The following is a 20,305-nucleotide window of genomic DNA, read 5'->3' on the forward strand; positions in this document are numbered from 1 at the left end:
CTTATTTTTGGTAGTGACATTCCCCCTTTTTCTTTGAGCAGCTGAAGAGTCTTACGGTGTGTGTTGAACATCCCCAGATGAACCTAGAAATGATCCTGTCCCACTATGTAAATTGCTGTAGGCTGACCTCTACTGCTAATGCCTGGAATGGAAACAATAACCTTGGTAAGACGTTCATTAGACTTCAGCTCAACAATCCTTGAACTGAAATCTAATGGGAGAGTATCCCATCTTTCTATATCTTTCCGTATTTCCTCTTGTACTTTGTTATAGTTTCTATTATTGAGATCCAAAAAAGTGTTGTGTTATTTCTATTCCCAAATATCTGATGAAATTTCCAGTTACATTTATAACTTTCCTGTCATGATGTAGGGTTGTTTGGTTTTTGGTTTCAGGGTTTTTCCTTATGTTTTTCACTATTCAAGTTTGGAATCATGTTTCTGTTTATTTTCCTGGTCATGCTTTTGTTTTGTCGTCTTGTTCATGTTTTGTCAAGTTTGGTTTTCGGATCTGGTTATGCTTTTGCTTCATGTTTTTCTAGTTTGTGTTCAAGAGTCTCTGTTTTGCTCCAGTCACGTTTTGTTCTGTTAATTAAGTTTATTGAGTTCACCTGCTTCTAGTTAATCCGTCTCCTTACTCCACCTGGTTTTCACGCCATATATTCACACCTGTTCTGTTAGTCTTTGCGGAAACATCTTTCACTCTCATGCTCATGTCTAGCTCTCATGTCTAGTTCTCTAACCAAGTCTTGTTTTTTTTTTTGATCATGCCATGCCTGTCTTGACTGCCCGTTTGTTTTGTTCCTGCCTCCTGCTGAGTGTGAGTTTTTGTTATTAAACCTTTTTTTTCACTTACCATCATGCTGCCTGCTCATCTGCATTCTGGGGTCCAATTCCAAGTAAACCGTGACAGAACCGTGACATTTCCTTAATATCTCCGGAAGGGGTAGAATTGAATTTAACTATTGCATTTTGGATACATTTATCCTGTATCCAGACAGATATTCATACCTTTCAGTAGTTTCATCAGTTCGGGAAGTTATGTGTCTGGATGTTCTAGGAATAGGAAGATTACAACATGGTCTGAGGTTCTGCTGGACTTTAATTGAAGCCTTCAGGTCATCTGTCTTGTTGGGTCTGGTGTCTCTCATCTTCCTCTTGACAACAGCCCATAGATTTTCTATGGCATCCAGGTCAGGCCAGTTTACTTGCCAGTCCAGGGTGACATGGCACCCAAATCATCAATGACCATGAAAACGTTACTCTGGACTTGAAGCAAAGTGGATTCTGTGCCTCTCCTCTCTTCGTCCAAACTCTGGAACAGTGATTTCCAAATAAAAACTTTACTTTCATCTGAAAAGAGTACTTTGGACCACTGAGCAACAGTCCAGTTCAGTGCTTAAGACATTGTCTCTGATTCAGGATTAGCTTCACTCCTTGTCAAGCTCCCCCAAATTCGTGAATGGATTTTGCTTGACAATCCTCTCAAGGCTGTGGTTATCCCGTTTGGGATTCTATGAATACAGTATTGAACCTTTTCACAATATTCTAGTTATCTGACACTCAGAATTTTTAGCTTTTATTATCTGTAAGTCATTATTATCAAAATTACAAGAAAGGCTGAAATATATCACCCTATGTGTAATGAATCCACAGGGAATAGAGCACTTTTAAAACACATCGGATCTCAAATTGAAAACAATCATGCTGGATATCCAAACTGACATTGAATGGGTAATGTGGTAGGAATTAAAGAATGCCACTTCATTTGATGAAAATGAACATGGGGCTTCATCCGAAGTCACAGAGCAATTTCAAACTGAAAAACTGATGCAGCAGGCTAGTCCGATTTGCTGAAACGTCATTGCAGCAACTAGAAAGGGTGCTCAGTAGCTTGTACAGCCCCCAGGTGCTTGTCTGCATGCCTGATAAGGTCGGGGCATGATCCTTATGAAATAACGAATTAACGGAAAATTTCCTAGATCCTGACCAGGGCATCACTGAGCTTCTGGACAGTCTGAGGTGCAACCTGGTGGTGTCGGATGGACCTAATTATGATGTCCCAGAGATGTTCTATTGGATTTTGGTTAGGGGAGCATGGAGGCCAATGCATGGAATGAATTCCTTCAACCTCCAGAGAGGCCTGCAAACTCTCATCACAACAGGCCCGGCAATATCATACACTGGGAAGAACCCAGGGCCCACTGCACTAATGGATGTAAGACGGTTTTGCATCTCGATACCCAGTGGCAGTCAGGGTGCCATCATTTATTCTGTACGGGTCTGTGCGTCCCTCCATGGATATACCTTCCCAGACCAACTCTGACCCACCATCAAACCGATCATGCTGAACAATGTTGCAGGCAACATAACATTCACTGCAGCTTCTCCAGACCCTTTCATGTCTGTCACAACATCTCAGAGTCAACCTGCTTGCATCTGTGAAAAAAACATGGCACAAGTACCAAACTTGTCAATTCTGGGACTACTAGAGGACTTCGGGCCCTCAGGCCACCGTCATGAAGTCTGTTTCCAATGATTTGGTCAGAGAGATTCTCGGCAATGGCATGCTGGAGGTCTCTTTGTTGGGCTCTGGCAATTCTCATCCCGTTCCTCCTTGCACAAAGGAGCAGATATAGGTCCTGCTGAGGGGTTAAGGACCTCCGGCAGCCCTGTCCAGCTCTTCTAGAGTAACTGCTGTCTCCTTTAATCTGCTTCATGATCTTGAGACTGGGAGACACAGCAAACCTTCGGGCATTGGCATGTATTGATGTGTCATCCTGAAGGAGTTGGACAACCTGTGCAAACTCATACTACTAGTAGTGACACTGACCCTGGTAAAATGCAAAATTACTGAAAGGCAGTCAAGAAATGATTAAAAAATATCTGTGGCTTCCACCTAATTTCATTAACAACCAAACAGCTATCACTGATTAACAAGCCCCTCTACTACTTTTATGTTTTTCTTTCTGAAGTGAGTGACAACAGTTTTTTCATCACATTCAAATTTTTTTGAAAAACCATCAAAAACTACATGAGTAATTTCTAAGAAATAAAAGGATAAAACTCCAAATCCAAATTCATCAATCTGTCCGTCATGCCTTCAATAAATAGCATATCAGCAGTAGATTCACTGCTAAGCATTGTGTGATTTTTTTACTTTTTTATTTCTAATTTATTACTTTGTTTATTAGACGCCACGAAGAGTGAATAGAGCTCAATTTATCACATTGAGCACTTTGCAAACCATTATGTGATAGAACCACAGAAAGTGGATAAAAATGATACATGGTTTTCAAAATACAAATCTGAAAAGTGTGGCGTGCTGATGTATTTAGACCCCCTGAGCCAATACTCTGTGGAACCACCTTTTGCTCGAGTACAGCTGCAAGTCTTTTGGAGTATGCCTCTACCAGGTTTTTATGTCTACAGACTGAATCTTTTGACCATTATTGTTTAAGCTCAAGCTCAGATGCAGAGAGCATCATGGACATCAATTGAACATCAATTTTAAAGTTATGTCAAAGATTTAGAATTGGATGAATATGCTTTGATGTAAACGTTTCCATTGTTGCTGTAGCTGTATTTTTAGGCTCTTTTTTTCCCTCTCTTTCTGCTGAAAGGTAAAAATCTGTCTAAAGTTTTTTTGAATATCCGTTAAAACCTCTTTAATTTTTTTACAGCATTGCCCTGATTTTGGCTCCTTTCATCCTTCAGTCAATTCTGACAAGTTTGTCTCTGCCTGCTGAAGAAAAGGATTCCCACAGCATCATGTTGCCACCAACATGTTTCACCACAGGGATGATGTGTTGGTTAGCTGATAAGAGATAAGCTGGTGCCAGCTGTAGTGGTCATTGGGCAGTTCATTTCAATTTAGTTTATTTATAAAACACCAATTCTTCGATGAAGGCAAAAGATCAGTAAAAAACGTTTTCCGTTGAAGGAAATCCAGCAGATTGCACTGAGTCACTGACTTGTACCATTTATTCCTGACAACAATAAGGAAAACTCCCCTTTAACACAGGAAACCTCCAGCAGAACCTGGCTTAGTGTGAATGGCGATCTGCAACAACCGTTTTCGAATTTGAGAAGACCGAGCGTTCACACAAAAAGAACACAAAAGCACTGAGCCAGGAGTACTTTCTATGTAAAAGAGTTATTTGCAGTAGTAGCTAATTTATTGGTTTCATTTAAGAGAAAGACTCAGCTAATCAGATAAGCTCTGAGACAGTCTTCACATACACAGTTGGCTTAACAGAATGCTGGGCCAGATGTAGCTTCTATAAAGAGAAAAACAGAGAGAACATAAAGTTAAAAGCTGAAATAACAGTATAATAGAATGATATATAATATTAGTATGAGAATGTCGCAGAGGGAAAGTGGTCACCATGTCCTAACCCCATAGCAGCATAACTACAGAGATAGCTCAGGATACCCTAAACCCTTCTTAACTATAAGCATTATCAAAAAGGAAAGTTTTAGGCCTAATCTTAAAAGTAGACAGGGTGTCTGCCTCACGGACTAAAACTGGGAGTTGATTCCACAGGAGAGGAGCCTGATAACTAAAGGATCTGCCTCCCATTCTACTTTTAGAGACTCTAGGAACCATCAGTAAATCTGCAGTCTGTAAACGAAGTGCTCTGTTAGGAACATATGGAACAATGGCAAGAGGCAGGTTTCACCCTGGACAGGTCTCCAGTACATCACAGGACAAATCTACTCTACAAATGAATGTACACTGCCTGGCCAAAAAAAAGTTGCCACCTGGATTTAACTAAGCAAATAGGTACGAGCCTCCCATTGGATAATTGCTGCATGGGTGGTTATGTTTCAGCTGGCAACAAGTTATTTAATTCCAACTTGTGCAATGAGTTGCTTCTCATTTCTTAAAAAAACCATGTCGAAAGACACATCCCGTGGTCGTGGAAAAGATGTCAGTCTGCTTCAGAAGGGTCACATCATTGGCATGCATCAAGCAGAGAAAACATCTAAGGAGATTGCAGAAACTACCAAAATTGGGTTCAGAACTGTCCAACGCATTTTTAAAAACTGGAAGGATAGTGGGGACCCATCGTCTTCGAGGAAGAAATGTGGCCGGAAAATAATCCTGAATGATCGTGATTGGCAATCACCTAAACGTTTGGTGAAATCAAATTGAAGAAAAACAACAGCAGAACTCCAAGTTATGTTTAACAGTGAAAGTAAGAGCATTTCCACACACACATTGTGAAGGGAACTCAAGGGACTGGGACTGAACAGCTGGGTAGCCTTAAGAAAACCACTAATCAGTGATGCTAACTGGAAAAAAAGGCTTCAAATTGCTAGGGAGCATAAAGATTGGACTCTGGAGCAATGGAAGAAGGTCATATGGTCTGATAAGTTGAGATTTACTCTGTTCCAGAGTGATGGGCGCATCAGGGTAAAAAGAGAGGCAGGTGAAGTGATGCACCCATCATGCCTAGTGCCTACTGTACAAGCCTGTGGGGGCAGTGCTATGATCTGAGGTTACTGCAGTTGGTCAGGTCTGGGTTCAGCAACAGTATGTGTTCAAAGAATGAGGTCAGCAAGAATGAGGTCAGCAGTGACTACCTGAATATACTAAACGACCAGGTTATTCCATCAGTGGATTGTTTCTTCCCTGATGGCTCGGGCATATTCCAAGATGATAATGCCAGGATTCATTGGGCTGAATTGTGAAAGAGTGGTTCAGGGAGAACGAGACGTCATTCTCACACATGGATTGGACCATCACCAAGGCCAGACCTTAACCCTATTGAGAATCTTTGGGATGTGCTGGAGAAGGCTTTGCGCAGCGGTCAGACTCTACCATCATTAATGCAAGCAAGATCTTGGTGAAAAATTAATGAAACATTGGGTGAAAATAAATCTTGTGACATTACAGAAGCTTACCGAAACAATACTACAACAAATGTGTGCCGTAATCAAAGCTAAAGGCGCTCCAACGAAATATTAATGTTTGACCTTTTTTTTTTTTGGTGGCGACTTTTTTTCTGGCCAGGTAGTGTAGTTTATATGAATAAAAAAAGAGTGAAGAAATAAACTCCACACAGAGCTTTATAAAGACCTTCTTCGTTTTATCACCTGACATGAATGTCTTTGTAAAAAGATCAAAAGCCCAGTCAATTGTTGCACTAATAACACAATGATTTAAAGCCATTCCAATTGTTTCTGTTATGTGTGAAAAAAACAAAAAACAAATATGCAACCAGGTTACAATATCTCTCGATCTTTTTTTGCCATTCTTAAGAATTTGATCAGAAATCTATGTGTTCTTAAAAATTACTAACAAAGAAAAATAAAGTACACTATAAGTCAGTCTACAGTTCTCATTACAAAGCTACACTGGGCAGCAACATGTTGACACAGGAAGACTTCTTTTTCTTTTTCAAAGAAGCTATAATACATACCCACTACTGCCCGCCTGCTGTGTTGCTCCACCTTTTATCTGACACACTGAATTAGAATGTGTATTCATTATTACCTAGTGGCAGGTAAATAAGGAGCTCCGGTTGTTGTCCTCCTGACCGTCTTTGAAGACATTCAGCAAATCCATCTGCAGGTGAGAAAATCTAAACATACAAATTAAAAGACTTTACAGAAATTGTCTAGTACCACTAATACCTTAGTGGTCCTGTGTGTTGCTTTCTCAATTCCAGATTTCTATAATAAATACAGAATTAATGATTTTTGTATCTGTAAAACCTTTCTAAAAAAATTTACAACATACAGGTACAGTACATCTCAGTAAATTAGAGGCCTGTTTGTCATATTAAAAAGTAAATAACCTTTAATCAGGTATTAAAGATACTTCTCATAAAGACATTTCTCTATTTAAAATTTTTTATTTTCACTGGTGTAATATTCTAATTTTAAATGTCGTGTTTTCATTAGTTGTGAGTGGAAAACCATCAGAATTAACAGAAATAAAAGCCTGAAAACATTTCTGTGTGTAAGTTTCACTTAGTGAACTTCTTAATAATATTCTAATTAATTGAGATGCACCTGTATATGTACTTTTGTCTGTCTTACCTTCATATAAAGTCAATGCAGGTACATAATGTCCTACAATATAATGCTGGAACATGAATGTGTGTGTCAATCTTTTATATATCATTTTAAAAGAGCATCTGCCATGGTGCAGCTCTATTGAGCAAATTATGTGACAAAAAACCCTGTTAGTCTGGAGAAGCGTGCAAGCAGCAACATGTATACAGATTGCAGTGTATTAAAAAGAGGTGAAATCTCTTACAAAAAATGGGTGGACAGGTTCAACAAGGTCTGCAACCTCAGGCTGCTTGGGATTTTTCTTTTGTTTACATTCCTTGCCATTAACAGTAACAATTGCATCCCTTGTCTTCATCATATCACAATCAAAATGACTCATTGCAATCACATGCTGGCAGGAACTTCAATCCTTATCATAGTGGAAATAATAAATGTAAGGGCATAGAACAGGTGCTTTCTGGTTAGGCAAACCAGTTTGAGAGATGTTGAGTTGACAAGCCCCAGCCAGATGCTTGTTTGAGCTGGGGCATTCTGAACATTGTTCTTCATCAGCACAGCTATTTCTGTTCATTGTGATGACGTCAATAAAAAAAGAACAGTGTGTTTTGTCACTTGTACACCTTGTTAAAATCAGAATCCAGATAGTCCAATTAGTCCAGTTGTTCCAGCACTCATCTGCAGAATCAGAACCCCTCAGACATTTCAATAAATGTTAATTACCTTTTATAACCCTCTCCCGATTTCAATGCAAAAATGCAAATGCATAGCATATGGCACAACAGTGAACCCACCAAGACATGGCTGTCAACCTAAATTAACAGGCTGGACAAGGATAGCATTAATCAGAGAAGCATCAAGAAACTCATGGCAACTCTGAAGAAGCTGCAGAGCTTCACTAAGGTTGGAGAATCTGTTGACAGGACATCTATTAGCTGGGCAGGAGGCCCATGGTGTTTAGGTCGGAGAATCAGCTGTGAGAACAATTATGAGTTGAGCACTTTACAAACATAGGCTAAATGGAATACTGGCAGGAAGAAAGCTATTGTTGAAAGAAACCATAAAAAGTCCAATTTCACCTTTCAGCCGTCTGAGCATACAATCAGCTCTCCAATTAAATGGTATAGATCTGTAACGATGAAGCAACTCAACCAGAACCCAAAACGCAGCCAGACAAGAGAATGGTTAACCAAAAGTTTTAATTTAAAAAAATAATAATTGGGTAGAAGAGGTTCCACTGAAGCGGTCAGACAGGAAGGACAGGAATGGAGGTTTATCAGGGAATCGAAATCCAGCCGGGGAGGAAGGGGAAGTGGACAACAGGAGGTCTTGGGGGTTCCCAGGTACAAACAGGAGACAGAGAATATTTACACCAACCAGATGCAGAAGCGGGAGACAATCCAAGGTAAAGCACTGGAGGGTTTCAGGCAGGGGTAGTCCAGTAATCCAGAGACAGAGTCAGAGACAGGCAGGTTTCAGCAACGTGAGGTCAGGACTTTTCCAAACAGCAGAAGGACAAGGCAGAAATCTGTGATCAAAAAACAGGCAGGATCAGATAACCAGAAAAAACTCTTGAAACATGAATCAAGGCTTGAAAGCTGTGACAAAGGCAACAGACGATCTCGCACTGAACTGGAGACGAGCAGCTGATTAAATAAGAGCAGCCCAGTGCAGGTGAAGGCAATGAGTAATCAGCACAGTCAAGGTGAGCTGAAGGGCTGGAATCATGACATCACCCCCTCCTCAAGGGGCGGCCCTTGACGCCTCTCTGGGCTGGTCTGGATGTCGGCGATGAAAATCGCAGATAAGGCCCTTATCCAGGATCAGGCGAGAAGGTATCCAAGACCTCTCCTCAGGACCATAGCCCTTCCAGTCCACCAGGTATTGGATGCCACAGCCCCAACGTCGGGAACGTAGCAAGCGTTTTACAGTGAAGACAGGGGCTCCATTTATGAGTCGGGGGGGTGGAGGGGGTCTGGAACGAGGGCAAAACCTGGATGACCTTACAGGTTTGACCTTGGAGACATGGAAAGTGGGGTGCACACGTAATGAAGAAGGTAGACTGAGCTAGTGGGTTAATGACCTTGGCAATAGGAAAAGGACCCACAAAACGGGGTGCCAACTTGCGATTCTCTACCTTGATGGGTAAATCCTTAGTGGATAATCAGACCTTCTGACCCACCAGGTATCTTGGAGCTTGGGATCTGTGACGGTTGGCATTATGAGCATAGACAGCTGAGGTCTTGCAGAGAGATGCTCTGGCCTTTCTCCAGACTCTGAGACAATGACGTGCTGTTAAATGGGCAGCAGGAACCTGGGTAACCCCTTCCTGAACAGAGAGAATAGGCGGTTGATAGCCATAAACAACATGAAATGGTGACAGACCTGTGGCACTTGATGGTAATCCATTGATGGCGTACTCCACCCATGGTAAATTCTGTGACCAGCGACTGGGAGCATCCATGCATAGGATGCCTAATTTGGTCTCAACTTCCTGATTCATCCTTTCTGTCTGGCCGTCCGTTTGAGGATGGAAACCTGAAGAAAGGCTGACGTTAATGCCAAGAAGGGTGCAAAACTCACCCCAGAAACGGGAAATGAACTGAGGTCCTCTATCTGAAACGATGTTACGGGGAATGCCATGAAGTCTAAACACCTCTCGGGTTATTACATCAGCGAGTACAGGAGCTGAGGGTAACTTGCGGGGAGGAATGAGGTGGGTCATCTTGGAAAATCTGTCAACCACAGTGAGGATTACAGTGTTACCATGAGAAGGAGGTAGGCCGGTGACAAAATCCATAGAGATGTGGGACCATGGTCGGTGTGGAATAGGAAGAGGCCTTAGTAGACCGGCTGGAGGGCGTCTTGAGGGCTTAACTCTGGTGCAGGTGGTACATGCTGACACAAACTCTCGCGTGTCCTTTCTGAGTGTGGGCCACCAGAAACCTGACTGGACCACTGCCAGGGTCCTAGTAATACCTGGGTGACAGAAAAGTTTAGAGCCATGACAGAACTGAAGGACTTTAGACACCATTTCCTCAGGAACATACAGAAGTCCCTTAGGACACTGAACAGGAGGTGGTTCTCTCTGATGACTCCTCTTGAGCAGGCTTTCGATACTGGTAAGAGCTAGCCTGGTCTTGGGGGAAAGGATGTAGTCGTGATCAACAGAATCAGAAGGACAGACAGAAAACTGATGAAGTCTAGAAAGTGCATCAGGCTTGATGTTCTTGCTGCCAGGTCGATAGGCTAGGGTGAAGTTAAATCTACTAAAAAATAGTGACCATCTAGCCTGGCGTGGGTTAAGTTTCTTGGCAGATTTGAGATATTCCAGGTTCTTATGGTCTGTCCACACAGTAAAAGGATGTGTGGATCCCTCAAGCCAGTGTCTCCATTCCTCTAACGCTAGTTTGATAGCCAATAGTTCTCTGTTCCCAACATCATAGTTTCTCTCGGAGGTCGAAAGCCGGCAAGAAAAAAAAAGCACAAGGATGTAACCTAGCATCGTCTGAAAACCTTTGCGACAGGACAGCGCCAACCCCAGTCTCCGAGGCATCAACCTCCACAACAAAAGGGTTCGATGAATCTGGAAAACGCAGAATAGGAGCTGAGGTAAAGAGAGGTTTTAGTTTGTCAAAGGCCTGTTTGGCTTCTGAGGACCATTTGAACTGAGTCTTTATAAAAGTGAGTTGATAAAGAGGGGCGGCCACAGAACTATAACCCTTGATAAAACGGCAGTAAAAATTGGCAAACCCAAGAATACGTTGAAGTTCCTTCAAACTGGATGGGCCAGGCCACTCCAGGACTGCAGCCACCTTTGAGGGGTCCATGTGAATTCTGCTAGGAGCTATGACAAAGCCCAGAAAGGATACAGATGATTGATGGAATGAACATTTCTCAGCCTTAACAAATAGTTTATTTTAGAGAAGCCTGAGAAGAACCTCACGAACATGTTTGATATGGGTAGAAAGATCCTTTGAAAAAATTAAGATGTCATCAAGGTATACAAAAACACATCTGTTTAGCATGTCCCTTAAAACATCATTAATCAATGCCTGGAAGACGGCTGGGGCATTGGTGAGCCCGAAAGGCATGACCAAGTATTCATAATGACCTGAAGGGGTGTTAAAAGCTGTCTTCCATTCGTCTCCTTCTCTTATGCGGACCAGATGGTAGGCATTACGCAGATCCAGTTTGGTGAAGACAGTACTACCTTGAAGGAGCTCAAAAGCAGAAGTCATGAGAGGTAGAGGGTATCTGTTCTTAACTGTAATTTCGTTTAGACCTCGATAATCGATGCATGGTCTAAGTGAACCATCCTTCTTGCCAACAAAGAATCCTGCACCTGCAGGAGAAGAAGACTTTCTGATACGTCCTGCCTTGAGGGCGTCAGAAATGTATTCCTCCATTGCCTCTCTCTCAGGACCTGTAATGGAATAGATTCTGCCTTGAGGAGGGGTAGTACCAGGGAGAAGGTCAATGGCACAGTCTATGGGGGTGGTAGAGAAGTGGCCTTAGATTTGTTAAATACCTCACACAAATCATGATAAATCTTAGGGACCTTAGACAAGTCTGGATAAACAAGGTCGATCTCACGGGGAGATGTCATGATAGGGGCTTCCCTCAAACAATTAGTGGAGCATGATGGCCCCCAAGACTGAACCTCACCAGTGAGCCAGTTGATGACTGGACTGTGTTTGATGAGCCAGGAACGTCCCAGAATCACAGGAATCTCTGGAGACCTGGTTAGCAGAAACATGATCCTGTCGTGGTGGTTTCCTGAAATGAGTACAGAAACAGGCTTAGTGCAGCGAGTTACTTGATCAATGAGATGCCCATCAATAGCAAAAATCTCACGTGGTCTCTCTAGAAGTTCCAACTCCAGTGCAAGCTTATGAGCTAGGCTGACATCAATAAAGTTAGCATCAGCCCCAGAGTCAATGAAAACAGGTACCTCCTTATTTTCAGGAGTCGGGAAATCTGATGGTGCACCGATTATGGGGAGGGTTCTGAGACCTGAGGATAGGGCTCAGCAAAGACCTCCTGAACTTTACTGAGCCTGCCCTTTTAACGGACAGTTAAAGGCCCGATGATTCCTCTCTCCACAATAAAAAACGTCAAACAGGGCTTCATTATTCCAAAAACAACTAGACTTCAAGGCATGGAAATTGATAATGTAGTCAGTAACAGGTCGAGAGCCCTGTCTGAGAGAGAACAGTCTCCTGGCAGCCTCTCTCTCAGGTCGAATAGGATCAAAAACCCTCTTCATCTCAACAGAAAACTATAAATGAGTCTCAGCAGTCAGCATCATTCTCCCACTCAGAAGTTCCCCAAAGCTTAGCTTTACCAGACAGTAGAGAGATTGTATAGGCCACCTTGGCCCGTTCCGAAGGAAAGGCAGTGGGCTGGAGTTCAAATAGCAGGGAACACTGGGTCAAAAAAGGTCTGCATTGTTCAGGATCCCCATTAAAACGTTCAGGGGGGGGGGGAGCTTAGGCTCGTTGTTTGCGTTAGCCGTCGGAGTAACAGTAGAGAGGAGTGGTTGAGCAACTGAGGAACTAGCTTGGACCTGGGTGATTTTAAGAGAAGAAAGTCCTCGTAAAAGCTCCTGGACATTTCTTTCTAGGCCAGTAATAGCCCCCTCTACTTTAGAACACCAATCGGGATTCGGCTGTGGGTTCATACTGGCGAGATCGTACTGTAACGCTGAAGCAACTCAACCAGAACCCAAAACGCAGCCAGACAAGAGAATGGTTAACCAAAAGTTTTAATATAAAAAAAAATAATAATTGGGTAGAAGAGGTTCCACTGAAGCAGTCAGACAGGAAGGACAGGAATGGAGGTTTATCAGGGAATTGAAATCCAGCCGGGGAGGAAGGGGAAGTGGACAACAGGAGGTCTTGGGGGTTCCAGGAACAAACAGGAGACAGAGAATATTTCCACCAACCAGATGCCCAGATGCAGAAGCGGGAGACAATCCAATGTAAAGCACTGGAGGGTTTCAGGCAGGGGTAGTCCAGTAATCCAGAGACAGTCAGAGACAGGCAGGTTTCAGCAACGTGAGGTCAGGATTTTTCCGAACAGCAGAAGGACAAGGCAGAAATCTGTGGTCAAAAAACAGGCAGGATCAGATAACCAGAAAAAACTCTCTTGAAACATGAATCAAGGCTTGAAAGCTGTGACAGAGGCAACAGACGATCTCGCACTGAGCTGGTGACGAGCAGCTGATTAAATAGGAGCAGCCCAGTGCAGGTGAAGGCAATGAGTAATCAGCACAGTCAAGATGAACTGAAGGGCTGGAATCATGACAAGATCAGAGCACGTTCATGCATGAAAATGGCCTAATTAAAGTTCAGACCTAAATTTAACTTAGAATCTGTGCTGCTCTACAATTTGTACAGAGTAGTTTGTCTGTTGTTCTAGTAGGTGTCTGTGTTTTCCTGTGTTTCTCTTGTGCTTTTTATCTTGAAAAATGTTTACAACAGAATCTATTTCCTTTTACTTTATTTATATGTGCTACTTTGTGTTGTCCTATCACATAAAACCACATTATGATACAATGAAATTTGTTTTTGTGATGTGACAAAAAAAAACAATATATATATATATATATATAACAGGCTATATATATATATGTATATATATATATATATATATATATATATATATATATATATATATATATATATTCCCAGTTAAATTTAGGTCTGAACTTTAATTGGGCCATTTCCATGCATGAATGTGCTCTGATCTATACCATTTAATTGGAGAGCTGGTTGTATGATCAGATGGCTGAAAGGTGAAATGTATATATATATATATATATATATATATATATACAGGGGTTGGACAATGAAACTGAAACACCTGGTTTAGACCACAATAATTTATTAGTATGGTGTAGGGCCTCCTTTTGCGGCCAATACAGCATCAATTCGTCTTGGGAATGACATATACAAGTCCTGCACAGTGGTCAGAGGGATTTTAAGCCATTCTTCTTGCAGGATAGTGGCCAGGTCACTACGTGATACTGGTGGAGGAAAACGTTTCCTGACTCGCTCTTCCAAAACACCCCAAAGTGGCTCAATAATATTTAGATCTGGTGACTGTTCAGGCCATGGGAGATGTTCAACTTCACTTTCATGTTCATCAAACCAATCTTCCACCAGTCTTGCTGTGTGTATTGGTGCATTGTCATCCAGATACACGGCACCGCCTTCAGGATACAATGTTTGAACCACTGGATGCACATGGTCCTCAAGAATGGTTCGGTAGTCCTTGGCAGTGACGCGCCCATCTAGCACAAGTATTGGGCCAAGGGAATGCCATGATATGGCAGCCCAAACCATCACTGATCCACCCCCATGCTTCACTCTAGGCATGCAACAGTCTGGGTGGTACGCTTCTTTGGGGCTTCTCCACACCGTAACTCTCTCGGATGTGGGGAAAACAGTAAAGGTGGACTCATCAGAGAACAATACATGTTTCACATTGTCCACAGCCCAAGATTTGCGCCCCTTGCACCATTGAAACCAACGTTTAGCATTGGCATGAGTGACCAAAAGTTTGGCTATAGCAGCCCGGCCGTGTATATTGACCCTGTGGAGCTCCCAACGGACAGTTCTGGTGGAAACAGGAGAGTTGAGGTGCACATTTAATTCTGCAGTGATTTGGGCAGCCGTGGTTTTATGTTTTTTGGATACAATCTGGGTTAGCACCCGAACATCCCTTTCAGACAGCTTCCTCTTGCGTCCACAGTTAATCCTGTTGGATGTGGTTCGTCCTTCTTGGTGGTATGCTGACATTACCCTGGATACCGTGGCTCTTGATACATCACAAAGACTTTCTGTCTTGGTCACAGATGCGCCAGCAAGACGTGCACCAACAATTTGTCCTCTTTTGAACTCTGGTATGTCATCCATAATGTTGTGTGCATTTCAATATTTTGGGCAAAACTGTGCTCTTACCCTGCTAATTGAACCTTCACACTCTGCTCTTACTGGTGCAATGTGCAATAAATGAAGACTGGCTACCAGGCTGGTCCAATTTAGCCATGAAACCTCCCACACTAAAATGACAGGTGTTTCAGTTTCATTGTCCAACCCCTGTATATATATATATACTTCAAAAAGGCACAACGGTTTTTAGTACGAGAACCAAAAACTTTAAAGAGGTTTCTCCTGTCACATTTTCATCAGATACTGTTTTTTATGGGTTGAATACGTACAACGTTGCTTTTCATTGATGATGAGTGTTCTTTTGAGAAGAAGTCATGCATGACCTTAAAGTCCTCCAACCTGACAGGCAACTTTTCATGCATTCTTCCCTGCCATCCTTGATTACTCTCCTTATCTTAAGCTCTTGACAAGCTTGCTAATAACTTTGCTTCCTGAAAGGCATCAGAACTGCTGCAGACATTCAGTATTTTACAGCTTTGTTATAGTGTTTTTTACTTCTTTGACAGATAAAATGAAAAAAGGTGAAGGACCTCCTCCAGATACTGAAGTTATTCTTGATATCCCGGCGCCACCATATCCTGGCCCCCCTTTGGACAACAATGTGGTTGTCACTATGCCTAAACCTGATGGTCAGCAGCATCACCAACCTGTTGATCAGCAAAATCCCCAACCTGTTGCTCCCCAGCCTCTTGCTCAGCAAAATCCCCAACCTGTTGCTCCCCAGCCTGTTGCTCAGCAATATCCCCAACCTGTTGCTCTCCAGTCTGTTGCTCAGCAATATCCTCAGCCTGTTGCTCAGCAATATCCTCAGCCTGTTGCTCAGCAATATCCTCAGCTTGTTGCTCAGCAATATCCCCAACCTGGTAAGCGATCAGAGACCATATTCATTGTCATTAACCATGCATGATATTTTTCTTTGATACAAGGTCAGCCCTTATGGTTTCTCTTCATATACGTCTGGAAGCTTTTGACCAGTTTATGCTTCATTCAGTTAATTCCAAGTTAAATGTTTTTTTCTGTCTAGGTCAACAACCAGTTATGCAATTTGTTGGACCACAAGGTCCCGTTGTTCAGTCAGGTGAGTGTCTTTCTTAATTTGATTCCCAAATTAAAGTTTAATGTTTAAAATAGATATACTAGAGCTTCAGGTAGTGATGTGTCTGTAACAAAGTGTGACTGATAGTGAACCCAGTGTTGGTGGTGCAACGGACACCCACTGACGCCCCTGGACAAATGCACTGCCCCCATTGCCAGAACACTGTTGTGACCAAAACCGAATACCAAATAGGCATGCTAACCTGGATCATTTCTGGAGTGCTGTTTTTTGTTGGGTGAGTAACAACTACAACATGAAAATACACATACAGGGTGGCGGGCTCAAATTGTTACAAATTACTGATGGTACAGAAGGAATGATTCTGTGAATTTTTAACTTTACAAGTAAAAACTTACAGAAATGTGGATACACTGTGGACAATAATAATGTTTTTATAATGAGCTGCACCACCTTTAAAAAAACAGAATTTCCTTGCAACAAAGCAAAGTTATTTCAGTCTTTTCTGCAAAGGGTTCCATTGATTCCTACTTTTAGGATGCTGCTGATAGACTTGGTTGCAGTTTATTATGGCATTTCTTGTGCTAGGCTGTCATTTCAGTCTTCATTTAAAGCTGAGTTGACCTGTGTCTATGTTTACCTCTAAATTTGAACAGATTTGACGCCCAGTTAAAGGTTAATACCATGAGAGCAATATTAACATAGTCAGCTCACTGCTGTTAAAGTCATCATAGCTGTTAGAGAGGACCAACCAAAGCTCTGTGTCTTTATAACTGCAGGAGACTGTTGGTATCTATAAAGTCCTAGTTAAACTCCTAATTTGACTGTAGTTTTAAAAGCAGACCTTTCGGTCTCTTGACTTTGCTGTTCCTGTCTTTCTTTGTGTTATTTCCACAATCAAGACTTATGTGATTTTTTTACAAAGTTAGTAAAATGCTCTCCACAGAACCACCACTTTAATATGATGGAAGAGTTGGAGTGCCCATATGATCGAGGCGGTGACATTGTCTGGGGTTTTGGCCCCTGGCATTTGATGAATAGCAAACCACAGAAAACACCAAACCTCTCCTGATCCTGTTTATGCTATCAGCTTTCTTGCCAAGTTTGTAAAGACAAACAAGGAATTTGACACTGGTACACTTTGCTGTCAGTGAAGATTTTTTTAAACAATATATACACAATTGACTTCACAAGAGAAGATAATGTGAGATCAGTCCAAATATGCCTGGTGTTCTGGACTGTCAAGTGTTCATCAGAGAAACAGTGTGGGGGAAGAAACCCTCTCTGCGGTGGCTGGTTTTAGCAGACAGCGCTCTGTAACATCAACCTGAAGTTAAAGCCTAAACAGTTTGTGTGTAGGGTGTGTGGGGTCTGCAGAGATTTTAGCTGGCCTTTTCCTGAACCTAGACCTGTATAAATCCTGGATAGAGGGAAGGTCTGCCCTGATGATTCTCTCTGCAGCCCTGATTGTTCTAATGGACAAGATCTCAAGGTGTGATCATGGAGAATTGAACTGCTACATGGTTCTCAGCTAGGCATCAGTCTCTGCCTGGAGTAGTTAAAAAAATAGGTGTTTTCTTTATGACTGATGTTAGGATGGAGCAAGACATAGAAGATGGATTGAGGCTTCATCTGCAGTAATGTGAGCGCTACTTTGGTCAGTCAAGGTTAAGAAAACATCAAGCCAAAAAGCAATGCTTTTACTGAGCCGTCTTTCTCCAACCTTCACGTATGACCATGAGATACGGCTCATGGCCAAAAGAATAACATCCCCGATACAATAAGCTTCAATGAGCTTCCTCTGTAGGGGTCTGGCCTCACTCGCAGAGATATGGTGAGAAGCTCCCCTCATCCTGGGGCAGCGGGGATCTTGGAGAAAAGCCGTTGCTCCTGTACATCAAAAGAAGTTAGTCAGATGATTTGCGCATCTGATTAGTCTTTCGATCACCCTGTTTGAACAACAAAGTGTTATCTCGACCTGAACTCAGATGAGTAGTAGACTCAAACTAGTTCAGACCCAGCATGGCACTTTAGCGTCGAGATCTAGAGAAACTGCTAAGTTATGTACCGAAACTTTTCAACAGTATATGTTTTAGCGTATTTTCACCATTTCAATTAAAAATTTAATTGCATATCCTTCCCCTACATTTAATATTGGAAGTTTTAGGAATAAAAGAGTAGTACTTATTAAGCAAAGAGACAAAGAGTCAACAACAATCTCTAAATTCATTTGTTACACCATTAAAAACTCCACATTCCCCAGTTTACAAGAGGTAAAGCTTTGCAACGTATCTCTTTAATGCCAAACATTCTGACTCCAAGAAACAAATAGAACGACAGTTTGCATAAAACTTTAAAAACTGAATCTTTTGCAGGGTGATTCATTTTTAAGACATAACAGTTTATTTTCATATTCATGTAAACTATACAGACTACACTGAAACCTAGCTTGAAGTTTAGTCCTTAGCTCATCCAGATTGTTTGTGGGGAATCCCTCTGTAAATGTGTGTCCTTTCACAACATAAAAGCTACAGCAACAGTGACAATGTCCCCAGATCCCCCTGGAATGGCAAAAAAGCCCAAAAGTTCCCATGTTTCTACTGCCCTCATGAGGCAGTCATACGCCATTACACATAAAAGTGGTGCAGAGGATCATGAGCAAATGTGGACACAAAAGTATAAAGTAGCAAGTCGAATAAATTCCTCTTGAATATCAAACAGGAATTTGAGTTTTTTATCATAATATCTGGACTGAAATTTTGCTTTCCTTTCAACAACTCAGCAAACAACTCATGTTAAGTTTTTATTCTGTCTCTTTTTATCCTATCCTCCACACCAGGTGCTGGCCTTGCTGTCTCATCCCCTTCTGTGCGACTTCTTGCCAAGATGTGCAGCACTCCTGCCCATCATGTAACAACGTCCTGCACACCTACAGACGCAGGTGAAACCCACTGTTGAACCCTGCAGTGACTGACATGTATGCTGAGTCTCTATTAAAGTGGACTTTTTTGTCTTATCCTGCTAACATTTACATTTAGTTGACTGTTATTACTAATAAAAAACATGTGCTTGAATCATGAATAATTATTGATTAAATCAGATACTAATCACCACTAAATTGTATTTTTTTTTTTTTTTTGTATTCTTTTAAAATCAATCAAATTAATACTAAATATAACCATTTTAAAATTTTAATGTTATATGATGTATATATTTTATTTTTTGATTGGGGTGAGGATGCAGTTTTGTTTTACAAGTAGATTTCTTTTACTGTCAGTAGTACAACATTTGACGATTGTTCAGTGTTTGATGATTCTCGTTATATAAAAAAACGATATAAAAATATATTAAAATTATTTTTAATGTCAGCTTTTCTCAGACTGTTTTTATTGTTTCTGTTTCAATGTAATCTTACTTATCATCGCACAAGGAAGTGTTTCTTTAAGCAGAAGAAGAGACAAATCTGCACAATAACTAAAAGTATAGACCCAGATGCAATATTTGGCTCTGAGTAGACAGAATCCATCTTTGCTCTTTAAATTGGGTCCTATTATCAGACTGCTAATAGCTAATTGAGTTGCTATTAGCATGACCCAGCTGTTTACATTGATACAATTTTAAGAAGAAAGTGGTTAAGTAGTAAAACTTAAATAGTTTATTCTTTTGTTTTAGTATTTTGTGTTTATATGTTATTTAGCTATTACAATCACAGTCAGAGGGTGCAGCCTGAAGAATAATTATCTAGGTATCTTTATGGCCACTCAAGGCATTTTACAAAGTCAATTCAACGAGTCATGCAGATTACAAGTCAGTGCAATCAAAGCACTGATCCAGGAGTACTTCCTATGAGAAATGAAATGTAGAAATCTGGGAGGATACAGTTCTTGTTTCAAGTTGCTTCTAATTGTTGTCGTGACAGGAAATATTCAGAGCATCAGGACACAAGCATTCATTTGGGTGAAGCAGGTTGCCAGTTCATCACAGGGCAACACAGAACAAACAGCCATGCATGCACACACTCATGCATAGTCCTAGGGTCTCCATGAAGACCCCAGATGGGATTCGAACCCAGCAAAGGCAAAAGTACTAAGCACAAAAACATTTGAAAAGAGCACTGAGGGTACTATTTAAAATGCATTACTTGTCGTTCAGCAAAAAAGAAACTGACAAATCCTCATTTGAAAATGAAAATATTTATTATAAATTTATAATTTATATGATTGCAATGATTTTTTTTATTAAGTAAGTTTGTGTGTAGTCTGCTTAAATTC

At 41.4% G+C, this 20,305-nt stretch overlaps 1 protein-coding gene across 1 annotated transcript; it reads left to right on the forward strand.

Annotated features, from left to right (window-relative positions):
- Positions 1–6,510: 6,510 nt before the first annotated feature.
- On the forward strand, positions 6,511–19,137 carry LOC124868982 (cell death-inducing p53-target protein 1 homolog). Its single transcript, XM_047366658.1, has 5 exons — positions 6,511–6,579; positions 15,487–15,843; positions 16,005–16,058; positions 16,164–16,311; positions 18,874–19,137. The coding sequence occupies exons 2-5, from the start codon at positions 15,492–15,494 to the stop codon at positions 18,977–18,979; spliced, it is 660 nt and encodes a 219-aa protein (XP_047222614.1). The 5' UTR covers positions 6,511–6,579; positions 15,487–15,491; the 3' UTR covers positions 18,980–19,137.
- Positions 19,138–20,305: the final 1,168 nt, after the last annotated feature.

This window comes from Girardinichthys multiradiatus, chromosome 5, assembly GCF_021462225.1.
Source record: "Girardinichthys multiradiatus isolate DD_20200921_A chromosome 5, DD_fGirMul_XY1, whole genome shotgun sequence".
Taxonomy (NCBI): Eukaryota; Metazoa; Chordata; class Actinopteri; order Cyprinodontiformes; family Goodeidae; genus Girardinichthys; species Girardinichthys multiradiatus.